We start from the raw sequence: 20193 nt of genomic DNA on the forward strand, positions 1-20193 counted from the left end.
ATAATAAGCAGCAGGCCACAAATACACTAATGAAATCAATGCATGTTTGTACTTGACTTAATGTGACAATTGTGATGAAACACGACAATTGTATCAGTAGCAGAAATGAAAAATAAAAGGAAGATGATCTTGATGAACTTAAAGTTCATTAAAGGGCTGCAGCACTGCATGTATGGACAGAGTTAAGAGTGGGTATACTGTATATGGATCAGCTGAGTTGAGTTAGCTCCTGGACTCAGTAGGTACAAATGTACTCTTGATTTATTTCAAACTCCAAAAATACCAGTAGAAAAGATTACATCATTCATTTTCAGCCAGCACTAATGTGGAAATAAGAATGTGCAGAAATGGAAGTACTGTATTTAGAGGCAGGAGATGCTCTAGCTTCCACAGACAGACTTCTCCATCTGTTTCTCCACCTGCTTGCTGTGCATTAATCACACCTACACCTACACATGGACAGTACCTTGAACAACCTTCGGACAGATGTCAACATGAATACACACTGACCTCTCACGATCACAGGCCAAAGCAGTCCACACAAATCTATCTCACTTTCCCACTCAGAGCAAATGATTGTTGCTTTTAACACAACTGCTGTCTTAAGACTTGTATTGTTCTGTGAGTGTGAAGGGCATTAGAGAATATGTATTCATTGACAGGGCCCACTGTAACATAACCTCCCATTATACAAGGGGGAGAAAATTAAGCGGTGGCAAAGGATTTATACATTTCATGAGCAAACGAGAGTCTCACACTCCTGTACAAGTGTACGACAACAAAACTTTACAGTCCTATAAAACATATGGCCTGGGGAACACCTTCATGCTTTGTTTACCGCAAACAACACCAGGGTTTTTTACTGGTGTGCCTTTGACCATTTAGTGATTAAACTGGCCATTATGGTCAGACCCCCATCCTCCAACAGTGTCTGGCTGACATATGGCACAGGAGGTAATGCAGATAAAGTCCCTTAAACAAGCCTCCGTAATACAGAGAGTAATTTGCGTGAGAGGGCCATGAATAAACTAATTGAAAAACCAACGGATGAGAACTATTAAGGGAAAAGCATGGGTTTGGGGAAATAAGAGAAGCTTTCAAGTCCGAAATTAACTGCAAAAAATCCAATATGCTAAGGCTTTGGAAAATATATTGTGATGGTGGAAGTGAGAAGTAATTACCGAGAAAAAAGTTGTTTAAGGTTTTCATGAGGTCTGAATATTCCAAATTACATTTGGAACAGTAGTCCATTCTATTTGCAGGAGAATAAAATAGTATGAAATATGCGGCTGCAAAAATGAAGCAATTATTCACTTACTTGATCAAAAGATAATTAATAAGTAACTTTTTTCATTTAATGGATTTTCTTATATTTAACAGACTATCTTATAATAAACTTAACTAAATTTAATCTTAAATTCCTACTACATTGTTAAACAACAATGAGCCTGACTGTGATCCGTGCAGTTGATTTCATGCAGCATGTGATACTAATCTTACAGTCATTGTAGGTGTTTATCTGATTCCCAACAGAGGGAGCCGCACATTTATCAGATGCATCACTCTGTTATTATGGTGCTAATGCTACATTTCAAAGTCTCTAGCATTGATGCTGTCTTCGAGGGTTGTTTTTCACAGCAGGGAAAAACAAAACGCTTCACATGTCTAATTAAGTTTTTAAGCAGCAGCAGCTACAAAGGGTGATATCCAGCTTCAGGAAACAAATGTGCCTTTACATCCTTGCTGTATCGACAGTCAGAGGGAAAAGAGTCAATGACTCAAGCCTCTATTCCTGGATTACACAGCCAGCTCCTCTAGAAGATGAGATACCAGTTAGTGATAGAGAGTGAGGGACTAGGATAAAGCCACAACGACTAATAATTACTGGTGCTATTGATCCTGCGGCAATGAGATACCATGAACCTCTTCACTGTGGGGTCATAAAACGTTTCCTGATCGAACGATATTAGTAAAGCAAACACTGTGCTGACTGAATGGATGAAAGGTGGAGGCTTACATTAACTTCTTGTTAGCTACTTGTTAGCAGCTTGGGAGGCAGGTGAAAAAGGCAACAGATCAACCCACAATGTGAGGGAGCTCTGAGGGGGATATGAAATTATCAGCCAGTCCAAGTGATTGGCCAGTGTTGGACAAGAGGCAAGTGGGACCATTCTTGGACTAGACTGAAATATTCAGAATTAATTAGATAAACACACCATACGCCATGTATGAGGCAGCTACATGGATCTAAAATTGATGATGCCTGGAGCCAAGACAGTGTTTCACACTGACCAAACAAGGGTTATTAATTTTCACAAAATTAAAAATAGTCCGTGTTCAGACCTGCTTTCAACATATTTCCTGAAAAATCCAATCACAATGTTAAGTTCTTCTGTTTCAGACCTGGTATTAAAATGTTTCCTGAATGTATCTCCTGTGACACATTTGTGTTAACAAGATGAAATGAAGTTGTTTTTTTAACCTAGTTTGAGATTATAGATCAATTGAGAGAGCGAGAGCACGAGCGGGGTCAGGAGAGACTGAATGAATCTCATGCAGCTCTGCTACAAAGAGAGATTTGACCAATTTGAAAAAAGTATTAATCAGTATGTGGTGATCAGTGTTGATATTAGGGAGCGACAAACAAATCAATGTATGGACACATAGAAGCGTAAAAATGTTTGATTCATTGCGGGTCAGACACATCAGCTGAGTAGGCGGTCCTTCAAATGTGGCCCAGGATGCATTTGCTTTCACACAGTGAAAAGATTGTGGCCGCATGCGTCCCACCTCTGAATATATCTTGAGTGATCAGATCTCAGGATGTATTCAGGATGCATCTGGGTGAGTTCAGACCTGCACTTAGCACTGACCACTTGCAATTGGATCACTTAGGACAGATGTTAACACCACATCTGAACAGGGTCATAGACTTTTGGATTACAGCAAAGTCTGTGTGTGTTAACTCCAATAAACAAAGTGTCAAAAGCAATCAACAGGATTAGGAAGAAAAAAACTTAAAGCTGCCTGAGAATAAAAACAAGCTTACCAAGAGAAACCAAATATTAAAAAAAGGTAAAGACAGAACAAGCTGAGAGAAGTTCAAGGACTCACAAGGCACGGCGTGACGGTAGAGGTTATCTCGGATGGTCTGCTGCAGTTCGTGGTCAGGCGAGGACTTCTGGAAGCGCAGGCTCAGATAATGCTTCAGGTCCTTGTTAAGCTTGTTTCCTGTCATTGGGGAAACAAACAGGAAAACATTTGATAGCTGCATCAAAACAGCAAAAGCAAAAAAACACAAGGCTAGCAGATATAAGACAATCACAAGAGTCACTTTTATAATTCATAGTCAAGTGCCAAACAGCCCCACAGCTCAGCTCCCACAGAAAGAAATACTCAAGTTTACCCTGCTGCCACAGCAAAGCTGGCCGCTGAGTGCATGGCTGTGAATTGTGCACTTGCCATTGTAACTCAGAGGGGTTACTGGCTGCAGACTCTCTCCCAGCAACCAGCCAGGTCTCACAAAACCTAAGACCGCTATAGCGCTACAGCTAGCACCGCAAATCAGCCCTCCCACTGCTACGCCATCTGGACCTCAGACACACATTAAGCTACTGAGGGGCAGCTCAGCTGGAAAGTGTCCGAATGTATGTGTGTGTGTGTGTGTGTGTGTGTGTGTGTGCGCTTGTGTCTGAATGTGTGTGTCTGTGCTGCCACTACAGTGAGTGTCCACATTACAGGCATGTGCAAACACAAAACAAACAGAACGACAAGACAAGTAACGAAGCAGAGTCTGCTGTCACACAAAAGGAAAAAATGGGATAATTTACCTAATGAATATGACAATGTCTTGATCTAAATTCAATAACAACGCTGTTGCCGGCAACAACAAACATCTTATGACGTTCTGTATTAGTATACATCCCATTATTTACTGCACAAATGATTTATCTGCCGTCTTTGCTTGGCTGCTGAGATCATTTTTGGTTGTCTTGGGCAAACAACCAGTCATAAAAGGCCCTGGATCCTGTTTCCATGGAAACTATGTGTATGTGTGTGCATCTGTATGTGTATGTGTTTGTGTGTGTGTGTGTGTGTGTGTGTGTGTGTGTGTGTAAAATAAGATGATTGAGATTGCTAGCGTAGTACAGAAGAGCAGTCTGTACAGTTGGCAGAATAATTGCAGGTTCATATGATAAAAACACAATTGAAGCACAACTGGCACATCCCACAGACATGATACAAATTCTTCTTTTTTTTATTGTGACCCACATTTGTGTCTGTCATTCATATAAACGTGCATGGGCAGAGTGCAGAAGCTAAAACCAAATTATGGTCACATTATGGGTTGGAAGCTGTCGGTCTTACCATGAAAATATTAATATAAAACCCAGGAATAAATGCATGAAAAATTATATTGCTTTAAATGCAAGAATTAAGATAAGTATAATGCTTTGATTTGGTTCCTTTCCAAAAATTAGCTTACTTATTAGGATTCCTTACAGCTTTTGTGAATCCAGGCTCTTGAAGTAAAAAGGGATTAATTACACTCTTTGATAAAGGCTATATGATGAACCACGATAGGCCTCATACTGATGTGACCGTTTAGAAAACAGTCTGAGAAGAAAGGTTGAGTCTTCACCCTGTTGCTTGAGCTCATCCTGAGAGGAAACGCTGCTCCTGGCCCCGTCCCATCCAGACACATCACTGAGTTGTAATCCTCACAACAGGTCACAAGCCAACACTCAGGCCAACAGAGAGCGCCCGATGTGCTATGTACACACATCAATTACTGGAGAGCAACGGGTATTCCTCGCAAGCAGACCTGCAACTAACCCTCTGACCCTGTGAGTTTTAGGGGTTTAGGACATTAGTACCACTTGAAGCTCTCTTTCTGCAGCTGTAAAAGTGACCTGAAGTACAGTCTGGAAATTTGGGTCATATGTCCACAATGGAGAGGTTGGGACCAAAGGCTGACATTAAAACTCACAATAGAAAGTAGTCTAGCCAATGTGCGTTTTATTTAAATGAGTCTGTCTTTATGTCAATTATAAGAAAGAGCAAGCAAATGCAAAAGACCACAACGCTTTTGATTGGCCTTCACTGAGGTGTTGGCTGGAACCAAAGTATGCATGAACTCCAGGACTTAACACGTTTTGTGGCAACCCAGAGTAATGTGTTGTTTCTGGTGGGAGGTCAAATACCATTCCACCACATTTCTCTTTTCCTGCTCTCGCCCATGACTTAAATCACCATCAGACTTGGATTTCAGTGTTTTGGTTGGCTGCAAATCAAGTCTCGATTTGCCCAAACAGCACAAATACAGTTGACTATGTTATTCTTGAATTTAAGATTCTGCAAATGTCAAACCATGAATCTCGCTCCCAACTAATTAGCACAAATGTCAAAAAGATCAACTCTCACCTCCATTTAAGCCTTTAAGGCAGTTAGTCAGCCCAAATAAACCAATGGTGAGTATGTTAACACCGTTAGTCCTTTAACTCAGTATGTTGCCTTGATCTGTTTTGGTACTGTGTATAGAAAGATAAAACATGCTAGTTCTGATAGCAACCAGGCAGAAGTATAATAGTATAATCACATTTTCATTTTCTCCCTTACTTGCTATCCGGATGTTGAAAAGCAATTTTTTAATGCAGATTTTCAAAGTTCTGACATGTGATCAAGATTGCACACATTTAATTGACCAATTCCCTAATTTCAATTTCATTCATATGCAACCAATCGCAGAGAGGCAGGCAGGCAGGCAGGCAGGCAGCAGGACGGGGCTGGTAGAACATTTGGCCCAGCAGCCACACACCCAAATCCCTCTGCAAACACATAATTAGAAAAGACATATCCTTCAAACACAGCCCACCTGTTATAGATTTTCCATAAGCCCCCTAAAACAAGCACGATCTTTGGGAAGGAGACACGCAGTCCATGGCAGAAGGAACGTGGGGGTGAAGGAGTTTATGTAAGAGAGAGAGTCGCACAGAGAGGGCGGACATCAGAGTAATCCCGACAAAGCATTAAAAGAATTTTGAAATGTTAAAATGCCCCACTACTTTCCAGGCATCTCCCATTGAGCACACCCCTGCACCCCTCAGCTCTGATCAGCCAGCCAAGGCCCTGCTCAGACATGCAGAAACAGAAATGGCACCAGCCAGACCCTCCGCTGGCAGCTGACATCTGTATTCACAGCACAGAAAAAAAAACAACAACTTGAAACCCGATCCTCCTGCCCACTGGGCCACCATAGTGGGAAAGGAAAGGTTTGACAATTCCTGCCGACTTGGAAATGGCAGAAAACTTTGGTTCTATACGAGTCATTCATGAGCAACGTCATTACGTAGTGTAGAGCCTTGGTTATTTGCTTGATACTCAAATGCTTTAGCTATGTTTATGCTACATGATTGTCTCTGTATGACCTCACTGTTGTTCCTGAAGTTAATCATAGTTGAGGCTGTAGACTCAAGACTTAGGCTCACGACAAAATTCAAACTTATCTTAGCCTGATTAGTTTTACTGGAGGAGGTCCTGTTAAGGACTTTAAACATACTTCATTTATGGTTTTAGAGAAGCCTTCAAAAGTTACCATTTTTAAAATATAGCCATGCCATGTGCATGGTTTATGGGATGACAATCTTTGTCCATTCATCTCTCAAATACTTTAGTACGGACTCAAATATCTACATAGACTCTCATGTAATTTTCTATGTCCATTGTCCGCGGGGGATGGAACCTGCTGATGTTGGGGATTCCCTGAACCTTCCTCTCTGCAACCATGAAGTTGACGTTTTTGATTTAATGAAATAACTCAACGATTATTGAAAATGTGCGACAGGAAATCATGCCTCACTGGACTTGAGTCCTGGTGACTTTGACGACCAATCTGTTGGCTAAAAATGAGCCAGTATGAGAGAATCGGTATATTGGTGTTTATGTTTGGTGATATGCATTTATATGAAATCTTTTATTTTAGATAATAATCAATGCAGAAAAGAAATGCATTAATGTTTATATTTTACATTTAAAATCATTTTCATTTTCTTAAATTCAAGTTCTGTATATTTGCTTGTATTTATTTTCTTGTTATTTAGAATTATTTTTCACACATTACTCATTACATTTTTTTACAAGTATTTAAAGATATCATCTTAGGAATCATTGCCAACTTATTAAATATGTACTGTACGTATCAGTCCATACATTTGTATATGTTTTACTCTTCTATATCGATATGGCCCCTCCCCCATAAAATGTCATAGCTGACTCTAATGTTGACCAGACTTTTTCCTCTATTGAAAGCAGCAAGTCAATGTTTTCAATTATCCACTGAGTAAATGGATAGATATAGGCAAAATATTTTGCATCAGCATTCTGGGGATCGGTTTCATTTACTTTGATGACCATCTGACATTCCCTATAGAAAATATTGGTATCCCATGGGATTTTAACATCCCCAGCAGGATAATTTCTAATCGCTCTGTTGATCCCTAAAATTTTTTCTACCACCATTGTCAAGTCTAAAATTTGCTTTAGTCCATATTTACGGTATTTCATGTGTTATGGTAGCAAATGCATATGAAAAGATGTGATCAGTGTGCTACATCAGCATGCTAGCATTGTCATTGTAAGCATTTCTAGCACTTTAGATATCTATGGTTATAGGCAACACGGAGGGTTGTGATGTTCACAGATTTTTACTGCAGGTAACATTGGTAATAATTAGACAGTATTGCATGCCCAGGAATAAATGACCATATATATTGAAAGGTCTTTATACATGTAAGAGATACTCTGATGTCAATCAGCACACTGGACAATGGCAGCTACACTTACCGTCTTAACACGAAGCAACAGCCTAACTAAGAAAGCTGTAAATATGCTCGTGTGCCAGCCTGTTTTACACTAAGCCAAGTCAGATTTGGCAGAGTTGCCATGTTTGGCTGGGAACTGACTGTTTTATCAATGTAGAAAACACAGTCTGGCATGCAAGGTAACAAATAACTTTTTAGTCTCATCTCTTCAAGTCTTTTTAACATCAAGGGAAAGATTTGCAGGCAGGAGCTATGATTAGAACGACAGCCTTCTTCAGTGGGCTGTTTATTGTTAAATTTAGTTTCTCCAAAGTGGGACGTAGTAAAGAAAGTAGGCTTTAAAGTCAAATGTATTTGTGCCATTCCAATATAACCCACTTCCAGTTAAATTTAGCCAAGAGACACACAGGTTGTCCCAAGTCATGTCTTAAGTAATCAACTCTTAAGTGAGCAGTACATGCATGGCTCTAGTTAATCAGATAATAAGGGCTAATCACCATTTAATTGATTTAAGCATCAGCAACAGCAACATACAGTTAACGTTCTCATCACCACTGATCAGAGCTTAACCATATGTCGTAATGATTAGAGGATGATCAGAGGAGGCAGAGAGAGAGAATGAGAGAGAGAATGAGAGAGAGATCTGACCCCTGACCAGTGATTAGAGGTCGGATTTTCTAAATTCAGGTTCACTGCAGGTGATTCTGTAGAAAATGTAGATGGGGAAAATGTCCTTCTGTGAGATTGATAGATGAATACCTCGACTGATCCCAGTAAGAGTTTAAGTGAGAGCTTGACAAAAACTAACTATGGTCAGTAGATTTGATGTGTAGTAATCCATTCTGTTATAGCAGGTTGTGTGTGTGTGTGTGTGTGTGTGTGTGTGTGTGTGTGTGTGTGTGTGTGTGTGTGTGTGGTTCAAACATCCCACTTCTCTGAGCTCAACACTACCCCCTATGTTCATTTATTTGATGTGACTTGCATCACAGCAGTGGCCAGACTCTGTATCCATAGCAACAGCTGCTAGAGGAGTGCTGGCTGTGGTGAAGGTGTTGATGGCTGCAGCCAGGCATAGTCTGCTGCCCCCCTCTGGACCAACGTGGTATTACAAAAACAAAGGAAAGCCCTTGCTAGTTGACAATGAGCAATACAATACAATGGATTGTGAGACTGTGGTCTACCAGTTTTTAAAAAAAAATACTGTTACCAAGATGGACAACAAACTAAAATATCACAGAGACAGATAACCAAACACTTCAGCATAGAGCCAGTGCATGGGTGTGGCTGACCAGGGGAGAAGTGCTAGCCATGTTATTGTTAAAAAATTGTGGTGTGGGGCAGTGTTAATTTTTTTCATCTTTTAAAGAGTGAAATGCCAGATAGAGTTTTAGAGCCATATACTCAAATAAATATGAGGCAGTTACAAGTTATGCAAAGTAAAATACAGTAGTTAGTGTAAATATTTTACATGCATTAGGATTAAGTTAATCAGTGATCAAAATAAAAATGTAGCATTCTAATATCTGAGAGGCAAATCAGTAGTTTCTCCAGTATCAGGTTTATAATGGTGTCTCCATACTGTGGCTTGTGAGGGAGAATAACCACCAGTAATGATATTTGTATGATGCTGTAAAGTGGATTCTGCAGCTCTCAGACACAACATTTTCGCTAAAACTCATGTGATTGAACGTATATTTTCTCCAAAAGCCTCTTGTGGCAGGGACACGCGGCCCTCCAATCAATGCTTGTATGAGGCAGCGAAGCTCTGAATTGATGAGGAAATGCACTCACACACTGAAATAATGAAACTGAATATGACTTTTACAGCATGAGCCAAATCCTTCTTCTTCCTACTTAAATATCTCTAGACCTACTATGAACCACAGCATTCCCTACTCATATCATAGACAGAAAATGATCAAATACAAAATGGAGCTTTTTGTGAAATTGTTTCAGAAGCTGCTTCAGAAATCATGATCCACGAAAACATAAATAAGAAACTCAGAAGGAACTTTAAATTCCCCTGAGCTGATGATATGCGAGTCTCAAATTAAGCACATGTGCAATGGTAATCATTATGGTTCAATATGTATGAGGTAAAGACGCAGCACGCAACCAGGTAAAGTCAAGCCAGCACAGCTCTGGAAAAAACAAATTCTTATCATTTGACATCTGAGTCAAGACAGAAAAACACCAGCTGCAACGCAGTCAGGGTTAATCTCTGACAGGTTTTCAGTTCTGTCTTGTGGATGTGTGTCCTGGAGCTGCTGGCCTGTTTACTATGGTCCAGATTGCTTTCATTGATCGTCGTCCTGCTCACAGGGAAAAAAGAAAATCCTGAGAGGATTCATTTCAGCACGTAGAGCAGCGAAACCGGCTGCGGCAGAGGTGTCGATTACCCTGCTGCAATCCAACAGTGGATTGAGGGGAGCACCTCCGTCTGACTTTTTATGGGACCATATGTGTGTGCACCGTTTATGTCCTTGTGTGTGTGTGTGTGTGCGCAAACATTTCCCTGAGCACATGTCTATTTTGACAAACATCAGCACGTGTTGGCCAAGGATTCAGATATAAACAATAATACAGTGCCTGCATCGTGATTTATGTGGGTGCTAAACACACTACACTATATACACATACACTACTTTATTAATATTCCTGTGATGATACCTGTGTACAAGCCTCTACGATTGAAGAGGCTCCTGAGAGGCTGGTGAATGAGAGGATCCATCATCCGCTGACACACAGGACGGCTTTGCATTTACCCCCAACAAGTATTATAGCACAGCAGATGTGACTTTTAATGATAATACTTAAAACTCCAAATAAGTCAGAGACAAAAGGTATAAACAAACCACAATTAAATCTTTACAGATCAATGAATTAGAGGTTTCCTCAATGCAAACTTTCTCTGAGGCCGGGATTTTACCTGCTAATGATGTGATTACTGACTGACTGATGCATAAGCCAGTGGGACTCAAGTATTTTCACAGTAATTACCTCTCCATCACGGCCTCTTGTCATTGACAGGAGGCATTTCTAAACCAATGGGAGTATTAGTTAAAAGTGACAGGCCAGCTGATTGGGTCCCCCCCCACACTAATAGGGCAGATCAGCACTTTAATACAAAGGAAGGCTGCGAACAGGGGCACAAGATTGTCAGGAAGATAGAACGAGAAAGATATCAACAGAAAAGTGGAGGGTGGCAAAAGATTTTAAAAAAAGGGTCAAAGGCTCATATGACAAGAAAGTGATGTGTTTACAGTTGGAGAGAGATGTGACGGCAGTGTGTGTGTGTGTGTATGTGTGTGTGTGTGTGTGTGTGTGTGTGTGTGTGTGTGTGTGTGTGTGTGTGTGTGTGTACAGGGAAGACATCCTGACACTGATAAGACGATCCTGGGATTCCTCGGGCTTGAACGTTCACACAATTAGCGTTTAGCAAAGTGCGTTTCATGTTAAAAAAGTGTGTTTGAACGTGACACAAAGAAAAAACGGTCTTCAAAACAAAGTCTATCATAAACAGCAAAGCAGCTTTCCTTTGAAAACCTCATCAAAAATAAGACATTTTCTACTTTTCAATGACTGATAGTAAGCACTGAATAATTTAAACAACAGGTTATGAAAGCAGCAGAGGACATCTGCTGTCTTCTAAACATAATTATCACCCACCATCATTTTTATTTCAAATGAACCAAAGCACTATTATTTCAATTTGTAGTTTGTCATGTCTAAAATATGTATCAAAAGAACATGAACAGCCACTGATCTATTGCATATCCACATAGGCAACATGAAGTAGTTTTTTACCGTTAACAGTTAAAGTTCTATTCCACCAATAATATATTATAGAATATCAATGGATGCCAAAATTTTCCAACTCAATGCTGACTTTCACTTGACCCACAGTGTTTTTGACAGAGGCCTTCAGTCAAAACCTTGAAGTTTCAGGTAGGAGCGGGCAATCTGACAACGTTAAATCGATCTCGAAGATGTACATCATCCACTTTCCAAGCAAATCGAAGAGATCATCACACTATATGACATTTACACACAGTCTACCCAAACAATGTAAAACAAGGCTATAATGTCACACACACAACAAAAGGAAAGCCGTCAGCTAGTTAGCAGCAAAGCTACAAAGAAAAGCTAAAGAGTGACAATTCAAACATACGACTGAGCTGCAGATCCGGTTTATTAGGCATCTATGTGAGATGTATTACCATAATATTCTGGCCTGTCTCCACCCATATTCTATTTCACAGCATGACAAATGGGCAACTGCTGGGGTGTAATCAGAGGCAGTGTGCTAAGTCACCCCAGGCCCACAGCGGGTGAGCCCCGCACTGACAGACCCACCACTGGTCCCGGGTGGGGAGGACAGCAGAGGGCAGAGGGGGGGAGGTGTCACATAAACAACAGGGGGAAAGATGGAGAAATCAAAGCCAGCGGAGATGGGAAGAAAGCGAGGGGGTGTAAATAAAGAATGAATGAAGAAGGTAAAACAGAAAACAGCGTGGATCATGGAGGTGTGTTCATGCTCTAGAGTCTCGACAAACCCAGAGTGAGGCATGTTCCTCCTTTCTGATTACAACTGCACACTTCTTCATCACATATTTCCTGGATTCTGAGTGGCCACAGGGGAGAAGACAGTTATTCTCTATGATAAAGTAGCGTCTGCCACAGTCCGCCACACCTCAGGGCCCAGGGCAAGCTCATTAACTCTGCCACCAGGGGGCATATGTCGCTCAAGATCATTAAGTGTGACGGCCAGCACGACTAGTACTGTGTAGCACTGTGCTCATGCTGATGAATTTTCTGATACCTGCATCAGCTTGTTAATTCTCCACAGATACATTATTTTATTTTAATCTGTACATCGTCACACAGAAAAAGGAACTTTATCGTAAAGTTTTTCTTATTGTTGGAAAACAGTGTCTGTCACATATGGTGCAACGTTCATCTTCACGCAGCTAGCATCAAGTCCAAGATGAGATTGTTAAGTTATTCGAGATGTTTAAAGTTCCTTCCAGAGCCGCAGGAGCAGAGGTGGAAAGTAATGGAGTACAAATACTTTGTTACTGTTATTTTTCAGGTATCTGTACTTTAGTATTCATTTTTCTGACGACTTTTTCCTTGTACATGCTACACTTTAACACAAATAGCTGTACTTTCTACTCCACATAACTTAAAAAGGGCATTTTATTTTGCCTCATCCAGCACTGCCTTCCCAAAATCAAGACAGATTTCAACCTAAATAGACAATATCACAGAAAAGACATTTCCTTGTTGTATATCGCCGCATCTCACGCACAACATACATGACACAGTGTGTTAAGACAAAACATGCAAGAGAGGGAGACTCGACCACGGAGAAGAGGTGCAGCGCAAATGTTCGCGACTATGAAGGACAAAAAAAGACATACGTAGAAATAAGTAAATCAATGTGTCGATAAATAATGAAATAGAAAAATACATTAAAAATGATCAAATCATAATTATTATAAAAATAGTTTGTAATGAAAAGAGCTATTTCTGTATTTCTACAATTATGTATTTAGTTCTACATTTATTTACTATCTTAATAAATAAATAAACCTTTAAATTCTATTTAAAGTGAGAGTAGTTTACTTAAATAGTCTTTAAACTATATTAATAAGACATGAGTCTCAGTTTGCTTTGCACGGATACAGCCGATAGCAATCGCTTTTTTACTTATATACTTTGAGTACATTGTAGAGCCTGTACTTTTATACTTTTACTTGAGTAAAGAGGTTGAATCAGTATTTATACTTTTACTTGAGTCCTTTTTAACACAAGTATCTGTACCTCTACCTGAGTAAAGAATGTGTACTTTTGTCACCACTGCACAGAAGACATTACATGACTGTCTTCAAAGACTTACTGAACTTCATGTCTCATAAACTAAGAGATTAATTGTCCTCCTACAATATAAGTAATTATACAGAACTCCAGTATCTATCCAGCTAATCAGATAATTGTTGTTTGGAAACTGCTGTTAGACACATTTTATAATATCTCTGATGCATTATATTTATTATGAGTTTACTTTATGAAAATTCATCTCAGCTCTAAAATGTGCCCTAATGTCACTTGTGCTTGTTCAGCACTGCTTCTCTACACAGCTGGCGACTTTACATTCCAGTATTTTCCATCTTTTTTGCTGTCCTCTCATTTTCTTGCCAGGTCTGCAGACTCCTTCTCTTTCTCTCACTCTCATCCCTTTCTTGTTGCCTACTTCCCCTCTTATGTAACTCCCTACTCGGCCTGTTTCTATCCTTGCATCCTTGTTTCCTTCCCTCAGCCACACTGTCCAGAGCATTCAGCATCCACCTCTAGTCATCTTCAATCCACCCATCTACACGAGCAACACTTCATCTCCATCATGTGTCAAGAGGGCACGACTGACCCACTTTCACCCCGACCCCGTCACCCTGTCACTCTGCTGACTCAAGACACGCTCAAGATGTGTGCGAGTGCATAAATACAGACGTGCAGACGCGCTCATGCGGAGGAATACGTTGGGCAACGCATGCATACAAAAGGGACACTCAAACAACATCTGCTAACTGGTCTAATTTTAGAAACAGAACGGGAACACACACACAAACACACACAAATGCACACTCACATATGAACACAGGAGAGGAACTAAAATAGAAATGGAGGGAAGGAATTGTGCATCTTTTCCTTGTGTCTAACAAAACTAAACAGATACTAATACAAAATGTACACAAATGTATAACTGTGTGTGTTCGTTGACCACAAACTCTGTGTGTCAATTTTATCCAGAAACACACAATTCAAAGACACCCACACACACTTTACAAAAGCTGTGTGTGTTGCGGAGCTGTGGGCTAACGGGGCAGCAGTCACCGATGGTTACGTCTACAGTCGTTTCTGGGTCAGCATCAGGCAACACTCATCCAGCACAGCAGCCCTTAACAGCTGACTCCAGGCCAGACATGGCACAGGCACACACAGAGAGACACACACACACACACACACACACACACACACACACACACACAGAGAGACACACACACACACACACACACAGAGAGACACACACACACACACACACACACACACACACACACACACACACACACACACACAGTAACATTGTTGTAACACTTACTTACAACCAACAGGGGCAGACGAGTATGAATGGTAGTAACATTTATAGTAACATACTGAAATGTCAACCGAACACATGACTTATCAAATATAAATTCAAACCAATGTAATCAAATGAGAAACTATTGGTTTAACCACAAATAAAAAACGCTCTTCAACTCAACACAGTGAGATGGATTCGACCTTTTAATTATTTTAATAAGTTTCATGCACTGAGGCACTCAATAGCCATATTGCAGGCGAACACACACACACGCACACTCATGAACACACACTTGATGAGCCTGGAAACAGCTTGATACACGGATACGATCTCACACATCAATTACTCCACGTTGTACTTTGCTTTCATGTCTTACAAGAACCTGTGTCCAGATGAGGTTGTAAATGTGTATAAGGCCTGTGCGTGTGTGTGTGTCTACGTGTGTGTATGTCCACTGCCCGTAAACAGGAGCACACACATTTAAATATGGGTTCTCGCTAACCAGAGTGTCCTAACACCATAGCACCATGAGCAACATGAAGCCCAGTGAACCATGGGAAGTGCGTTGTTTGTGTTAGAGGGCGATAATTATGTGTGTAACTGGGTTGTTCAGTTTGCTCTGATGAAGTCGTGACAAGTGCACACACACACACACACACACACACACACACACACACACACACACACACACACACACACACACACACACACACACACACACACACACACACACACACACACACACACACACACACACACACAGAGAGAGAGAGAGAGAGTATTACGACTGAGCCTCAGGTTGGAGCGGGGCCCGTGTCCGAGGAACAGTCCGCCAGTTCACAGTCTTAATCCACGGTGACGACACTGACAGACAAACCTCCTCTCTGCTCAGACTGTGACACAGCATCACAGAGCAGGGCTCCTCACGAACGCATTCAAACAGCTGCGGTTGTGTGACTGATGCTGACCGACACTGAAGCATTACATAACTCAGATTCAAATGTGGGAGACCTGTTTGCATCTCCATTCAAATCCACTTCACATTCAAATGTAATTTTATGATTTTCTCTTTTTGCTTCTTCTATTTTGAAACTTTGACACTGATGAAGCATTAGAAATGAAAATGTAATGTGAAGGGTTTTATTTATTTTTTTTAATTTCAGTTATTCTATGTTTTCAATATTTAAATTGTATATTGGTGATTGTGGACATTAATACATTTTTTACTTGTTTGCCTTCTATATGGAACATTTGGAATAATAGAGTGACATACAGTACAAATAGTAGTTATGGATGATAGACCCCCAAAAAATGTAAACTGACTTAATGTATGTAAATGAAAAGTTTAGCAGACTAAGACACATCGGCCTCATTCAGCCTGGTTAGAGCAGAGAGTCACACAGAGCAGCAGACCAGAGTGCCACTGAGCCACGGGAGAGTGTCAGCCAAAGACAAGACGTGTGGAGCTATGCAGGCCTACACTCCAGTCCAGGCAGAGAGACAGATAGTGAAAGAGACAGACAGACAGGCAGAAAGACAGAGACAGGCAGACAGAAGGAAAGACAGACAGACAGACAGTGTGAGAGAGAGAGAGACAGACAGGCAGACAGGGGATCAGCTGGCTGGGAGACAGCAGCCAGTAATCACTGTCAGCAGCTCACTTTTTACTGATCATGTGCCTGAAAGTAGGAAACATCCACAAACTCACAAACAAGTGGCTGAGACACCAAGTCTTATGTTTATTGTTACAGACAAACCCACACACACACACACACACACACAAACAAACCCACACACACACATGCTCGCTGAATTTTTTGTTTGTTTGAGCAACTTTCTTGAGCACAAGTTTCAGGCCTAATTTTTTATTTGTGACTCATCATTACTGGAAGAGAACTGAAGTGTGTACATCCGATGAGGCAGAAGAACTCAGTTGGAGGTGGGAGTGACAGAAAAGGGAGGAGGAAGCAAGACCTGTGAGTGAGGTAAATGGGGGAATAATGCAGGAGCACAGTATTTGGATGTTAAGGTTTGATATAAAACCCAAATGCCTCAAATTCTACCCGTAACTGTATTTAAGACCAAATCAAACCCCAATAAAGGGTCAAAGTAGTGATTTCCATGTGACTGTAACTAAAGACTTACTAGATATAAACTGTTCTTCTGAAATCTGTTGGTGCAGTTTGGGCTCAGAGACAATAAGTGACAAACTGAAAAGTATAACTTCAGAGAGAGATGTGGAGGGAGGGACCCTGAGAAATGCTTAAAAAGATGATGGCGGGAAGAGGATGAACAGGAGGCGGAGGAAAACAAAGAGAAACGACCACAAAAAAAAGTGAGGGACGAGCAAAAAAAGTAAAAGAGGAAGGGGAAAAGGAGGGAGGAGGGCATGGAGGCCTGGCAGGGTGCCAGGGCAGGGAGTGTGCCACAGATGTGCCCCCACCACCACAGGGGGGAATGTGCTGAGTGGGCAGGAACGCCCCTCCTCACACACACACACACACACGCACACACACTCACACACACACACACAGAAGCAACACCAGCTCTCTTTAATCACCGAAAAGACAGGACCACCCAAGCAACTCTAGAGTTGAGCAGAGACTCGATATGTCAATCACATGTATACAAGTATACAGCATGTATTTAAGTTGAGGCGTTTTTGGCTGCTTGTTGGCAGATCTGTCAGGTTTGATTCAAATTCATTCATCCTGAGTAAAGGCTCAGCTTTATGCTTCTAACGCTCAAAGAGCTATGGTATGGAAGAGCAACCGGATTTATCCCTTTTTATTAAGAAGACTTAGACATTGAACTGTGCAGCCACCTGTTGATCATGAATAGCAACGTCTACACTGTGGTGACATCCACCGAGATTTGGATCCACTTTTTAAGCGACTGTATCTGCCTTCAGCTGAAGTGCTCAACAGATGTTCGGTTAAAAAGTCTATGCCTCTTTATGGGCAGGGCTGACAGGTGGCTCACAGGAGTTTTCCATGCACTTAAGTCGCATATGCATGAGTTAAAATAGGTGAAAACTGCATTTCAAAAACTCTGTTCCCTCAGAAGACCTCCCTCTGTGAAATGTATCACGCTGCCGCCTCACATTAGACTTATCCGCGGTCCACTGGTGAGCTGCGAGAGCTGGATCCTCACCGTAGCTCTGCAATTTTTTGAAGATCAGAGGAACGGAATGGAAAATACACTAAACGTCAGTAACAGTGACACACCGAGGTTGGCTGCGGTGAGCGCCCTGGGCTCAAGGGATTGTGGGCCATTTAATGGGCTGAGGGGAAAAGTGATGTAGTCATTTTTACAAGAGAAAAATTCCATCTGGCTTCCATCTCAGTGTTTTTAAATGAGTGCGACAGGGAAAGCTTTGCACCTGTCCACCTCCGAGAAGTTGTACCACTGTATTACCACAATCATCAGGCTTCTGGTATGTAGACGCATGCAGTCATCTACCGTTTGAATATTATTATAAACCTGCCCTGGACAAACAGCAGGAAATATCTGCCTCATTCCTCATCTTCATGGCTTCCTCTACTCTTCTGTCTAAAACATGTGGAATGATAAAAATGTTGCATTTTAAATCCTGTCCTGGTTATAGGCCAAGAGAAAACAATCCTCATGACGTGGGAGGACAGGGGCAGATATTCATCACAGTGAACAAAATGCACAGTATAAGACTGGACTTTTCTTACCTGATGGAGTGATGGTTCAAATATCATCGTCCAGCAAGAGGAAACCAAGAAAGAGAGAGAAAACAAAAATGTTAACACTGCAGTTAAAATCAGATCAGTTCAAATAATAATCGTGACTTTGTAATTGGATGTCGATTGCAAGAAAAGTAATAGTAATGATAGTGATGGTAACAGCAATGCTTGCTGGAGCTAATGGAATGGTCAAAAGCCTTTGTGGACAAGGGTTTTTTGGAGGTTAATTGCAGACCTCTATGCCTGGAGGGAGTTCAAGAGGCCAGGGGCTGCCACACTTATAGGTTCAGGGATGGGGTGTAGGGGTGGAGGAGGACGTCACACTTTTGGGCCTCATCGTAAAACAGATCATGAAATTTGGCTGCTGATTTTGTGACATGAGCAACATGTGTCTTGGATCATATGTGGGACAATGAAGTTTGACGTTTTTTGAGGAACTTGGCCATATCTCTTTTAATATAGGTCATAGAGAAATAGTTCCGTTACATAATAAAGCATATTGTTTTGTAAATATGGAGCTTGAGATGAGCTTTAGAAGAATATGAGAATCATTTGTCTGTGTTCTAAATTATTGGAGATATGAGTCCACCCAGAAAGGTCAGATTTCTTAAAACAATATCTGAATTGAGACACATGACATTTCAGTTCCATATGTTTCTAGATGTCCAATCCAGCAAAATATCATTAATGTCTTTGATGGTGAAATGTGTGATGATTTGATACGGAATGACTCAGATTGGGAGGTGGTCCAGGATGCTGGCCTTGACCACACTCCAGAGAAGTTGAATTAGGGTGGGGATAAAGTGCTGCCGCTGCCAGGGCCTCATGTCTGGATTTCTACAGACATCATACTAGGAAGCCAGATGGAGAACGTCCACGGAAACTGCGGAGCTTCTCACTCGGACATTTGCGTTCACACATGCACCTCCTCTGGAGAAAATACGGCGGAACTGTGGAGTTCAGTGCATGTCTGAAAGCAGCTTATTCTTGTCATTCAATAATCCCTTCCACAGACAACCCATCCACTCAGATCGCCTCCATCTCCACAAGCTCTAGTAAAATCCAAAGGACACCTTCAGCAAAACTGCTCCAGTAAACAAAGGTTACAGAGAAAGCTATAAACTCAGATGGCACACATGGGCAGTGTCCTGCTCCAGCAATCAATTGAATCGGCAATTTCTGAAAAGTGGAATTTAAAAGGAGGGGATTAGGTGATTTAAGATCCCATTACAAACCCTCTCAGTGTAAGAGAATCCAGCCGAGGTAACCCAAGACTAATACTTCTGAGTTTAACGCCGTCACACAACATGCCATCAACACAGCCAGCCTGAGGAGGCACTGATGAAAATGTGGGTCGTGGTGGAAACAGTCTTTGTTTTAATTATGCGGTGGGGGGGCTTACGGTGTTGGTGTTAGAGCTCATGCTAAGTCGTGGGCACAGTCAGGATCCTTAGCGCTAACTCGGAGCCAGACCCAAGGCTAACATTACACAGAGCTGAGGCTGCTGAGGCTTACAGGC

The 20193-nt window shown here is 41.3% G+C and overlaps 1 protein-coding gene across 11 annotated transcripts in view; it reads right to left on the minus strand.

The window, feature by feature from the left end:
- magi1b (membrane associated guanylate kinase, WW and PDZ domain containing 1b) overlaps positions 1-20193 on the minus strand; it is a 132425-nt gene that overhangs the window by 70826 nt on the left and 41406 nt on the right. For all 11 annotated transcript variants that reach the window (XM_069511186.1, XM_069511152.1, XM_069511157.1 and 8 more), the window contains exon 2: positions 3115-3231. In XM_069511186.1, the coding sequence (XP_069367287.1) occupies positions 3115-3231 (117 nt within the window). The remainder of the gene's footprint in view (positions 1-3114; positions 3232-20193) is intronic.

The sequence above is a fragment of the Paralichthys olivaceus genome, chromosome 2, assembly GCF_024713975.1.
Source record: "Paralichthys olivaceus isolate ysfri-2021 chromosome 2, ASM2471397v2, whole genome shotgun sequence".
Taxonomy (NCBI): Eukaryota; Metazoa; Chordata; class Actinopteri; order Pleuronectiformes; family Paralichthyidae; genus Paralichthys; species Paralichthys olivaceus.